The sequence below is a fragment of the Manihot esculenta genome, chromosome 15 (genome assembly GCF_001659605.2).
Source record: "Manihot esculenta cultivar AM560-2 chromosome 15, M.esculenta_v8, whole genome shotgun sequence".
Taxonomy (NCBI): Eukaryota; Viridiplantae; Streptophyta; class Magnoliopsida; order Malpighiales; family Euphorbiaceae; genus Manihot; species Manihot esculenta.
Genome location: NC_035175.2, coordinates 23,757,537 through 23,760,649, shown reverse-complemented (window position 1 = coordinate 23,760,649; position 3,113 = coordinate 23,757,537). Strand labels below are relative to the sequence as shown.

General features: G+C 31.7%; 1 protein-coding gene across 1 annotated transcript; it reads left to right on the top strand.

Moving 5' to 3' along the window:
- The first annotated feature begins 630 nt into the window (after window positions 1-630).
- On the top strand, window positions 631-2,892 carry LOC110619836 (WAT1-related protein At5g40240). Its single transcript, XM_021763404.2, has 7 exons — window positions 631-861; window positions 996-1,061; window positions 1,171-1,284; window positions 1,372-1,612; window positions 1,691-1,849; window positions 2,299-2,450; window positions 2,573-2,892. Exons 1-7 carry the CDS (start codon window positions 671-673, stop codon window positions 2,748-2,750), a joined length of 1,101 nt encoding a protein of 366 aa, XP_021619096.1. The 5' UTR covers window positions 631-670; the 3' UTR covers window positions 2,751-2,892.
- The last annotated feature ends 221 nt before the right edge of the window (window positions 2,893-3,113 follow it).

Below are 3,113 nucleotides of genomic sequence, written 5' to 3'. Positions count from 1 at the left end.
CCAAATATAATAGAGAGAAATTATATTTTGGTAATTAGGCTAATTAATTGTTTTAAAAAATTGTCATCACATTATTAAAAAATTTATGAACTCCTCGTTTTGTAACTGATTTTTTATAATTATATATATATAAATAAAAATATAATTATAAACAATATATTTAAATTTATTGTAAATAATGAAAAATTTTAAAAAATTTAGACCAATTAATTCACATTGTATTTAATTTAAATGACATTTTAATTAAAAATAATTGATTATAGGAAAATATAATGTGATATAGTTTTATAATATATGCAATCGTAATTAAGAATTTTAAAATATTTAGCTAAAAAAGTTAATCTTAATATGATAAATTGATTTTTTTAATTCAAATAAAAAAATAATAATATAATTAATGGCATGCACGTGACAACTTTTAAATCCCTGACAAACTCTAGTAAAACCACTTTTAAGGTTAAGCTATATTATTATTATTATTATTACTATCATGATTATTATTATTATTTTTTTTTGAAAATATTATTTCTATCATTATTATTATTATTATTATTATTATTATTATTATTAATGAACAATTGGCTTGGGACTATAAGCCTGGCAAGTTTGAAGAAGACACAGCAAGTTCTCTTTGATACAGCGAAGTTGACAGCTTCAGGGGAAGACAAAAATGGCACGAAGCTGTTTTTACAAGGATGTCCTGCCTCTTGCAGCCATGCTTGCAACAATAACTGCTGCTATAGGATTGAACACTCTATTCAAAGCTGCTTCTTTGAAAGGGATGAGCTACTTTGTCTTTCTATTTTACTCAAATCTCATCAATACTCTTCTCATGCTTCCCATTCCCTTTCTCCTTTGCCGGTACCTCTCTACCTTTCTTCCAATATCAATATTTGCAGATTTCTCTATTTTCTTTTTTGATTAACTTTGTTTCTGAATATTTGCAGATTTCTCTATTTTCTTTTTTGATTAACTTTGTTTCTGAATATTTGCAGTAGAACTATTCTCCCCTTGTTCAAATTCCCTCTTCTCTCTAGAATCTGTGCGCTTGGGATTATTGGGTATCTTGTTTACTTGTATATTTTTTTTCCGTTATTGAAATTTATTGACCAGAGTTTGAAAACCAAATAATATCTTTTTTTCTTTTTTTCCCATATTTTTGGAGATCAGACTTGTTTGTCAACTCATAGGATACAAAGGAATACAGTATAGTTCTCCAACTATGGCTTCTGCAATGAGCAATGTCACTCCAGCTTGGACTTTCTTATTTGCTGTCATTTTCAGGTTTGCTGCTGCTACTTTGGTGTTAATTTTCTTGCCTTAGAGCTTTTGGATGAGTACCCTTTTCTTCTGTCTGATTATCCCAAAAAGGTTGGAGAAACTGGCATTGAGGAGCTCAAGCACTCAGAGTAAAATCATTGGAACTATAGTTTCAATATTGGGTGCATTAATAATGGTTCTCTACAAAGGACCAATAATTCTGTCAACTTCATCTACAACATCACCCATTTCAATTCCCCAGCCTGTGAGATTACCAGCATCAGATTGGGTCATTGGTGGTCTTTTACTTGCTATCCAGCATATTGGCTATGCATTCTTGTTTATTCTTCAGGTAATTAAACTGATACAATTATATTTAAGAATCCATTACAAAAGCTTCAAAGTCCCTTGAATCTTCTGGGTTTTACAGACACAAATGATGCAAATATGTCCATCAGAGCTCCTTGTTACATTCTTCTGCTACTTGTACTCTACTGTAATATCAGCACCAGTTTGTTTCATAGCAGAACCTGAGTCGAGTGCTTGGAGAATAAGGCCTGATATAACAATGGTGGCGCTCATATACTCGGTAAGAATTGAAAAGACCAGTCATCTTAAGAAGTATACACGCAGTGACGGACCTATCCTGAAATTTTAATTTTTAAATAGAAGTAAATTAAATGCAAGTTTATTTTTAATAATACTCCTACATTTAGTCTCCTCATCCTTAAAAAAAGTTTTAAATTAGATTTTTTTTATTGGTCCAGCTAAATAAAAATTTAATGAGTTTAAATTTAATAAATTAAAATTATATTTTTATTAGATCTAATTCTAGTTAAATTATATTAGTTTAGCATTATTATATTGAATTAAACTTGTTAAATGTATATTTTACTTCTATTAAATGTCAATACTATGTTAGTAAATGTTTTGACCCTCTAGATATAAGTGATGCATTCCCCCTAATTGTAAATGTTGCGTTCATCCATCACTGCATACACGTATTGGAAAGGAGAGGATCACTGTATATTTGTGCAGGGAATTCTTGGGGGAGCCACTCTGGGGATTTTGCACTTATGGTGCCTGCGCTTGAAGGGTCCTGTATATGTTGCAGCATTTACTCCACTGTCAATTGCCATAGCAGCTGCTATGGCTTTTATTTTCCTTGGAGATGCTCTTCATCTTGGGAGGTACTCAACTTTAATGCTTAAGTGTGTTTTTTTTTTTTTTCCCCTTCCCTTTGGACATTGGAAGCTCAGTTCACAGTGAAAGAAAGATTCAGGTTTATGAGTGTTGTGGTTTTGCTTTGTAGTGTTGTTGGAGCAGTTTTCATATCGATTGGAGTTTATGCTGTGATATGGGGAAAGAGCAAAGAAGAAAAAGTGAGAGAGATATGCAGCTCTAGGAGCTTGGAATCCTCCTGTGATGGTATCCAACCTCTGTTGCAAGATTATAGAGTTGAAGAATCGTTGAACAAAAATGAATGCTGATGGAATCTTACAGCTTAGTCTGATCCCGAAGATAGATATGTCTCTCATTTTATGTCAAGAATTTGAGTATTTCTTTTCTCTTCTCTGTAAAAAAATCTATTAAAAAATGGGAAAAAGTGAGTGGTGATTAATGCCTTGGCTTTATTCATTGTTTAGTGATAGTCCTTTGTCTTCTCATAATTAAAGAGATTGATCAATAGTAGTGTAAATTCAAAAGCAAGGAAAAGAACTATAGTTTCAGATCAGAAAGCTTTGGATTGAACATCTAGAAGAAGGTGAAGATGCTAGATCAGTTCCAGAAGACTAAGAACTCGGTAAATTCCATTGGAGAACTAAAGGATTTTGGGGCCGAGCGAGAAGAGA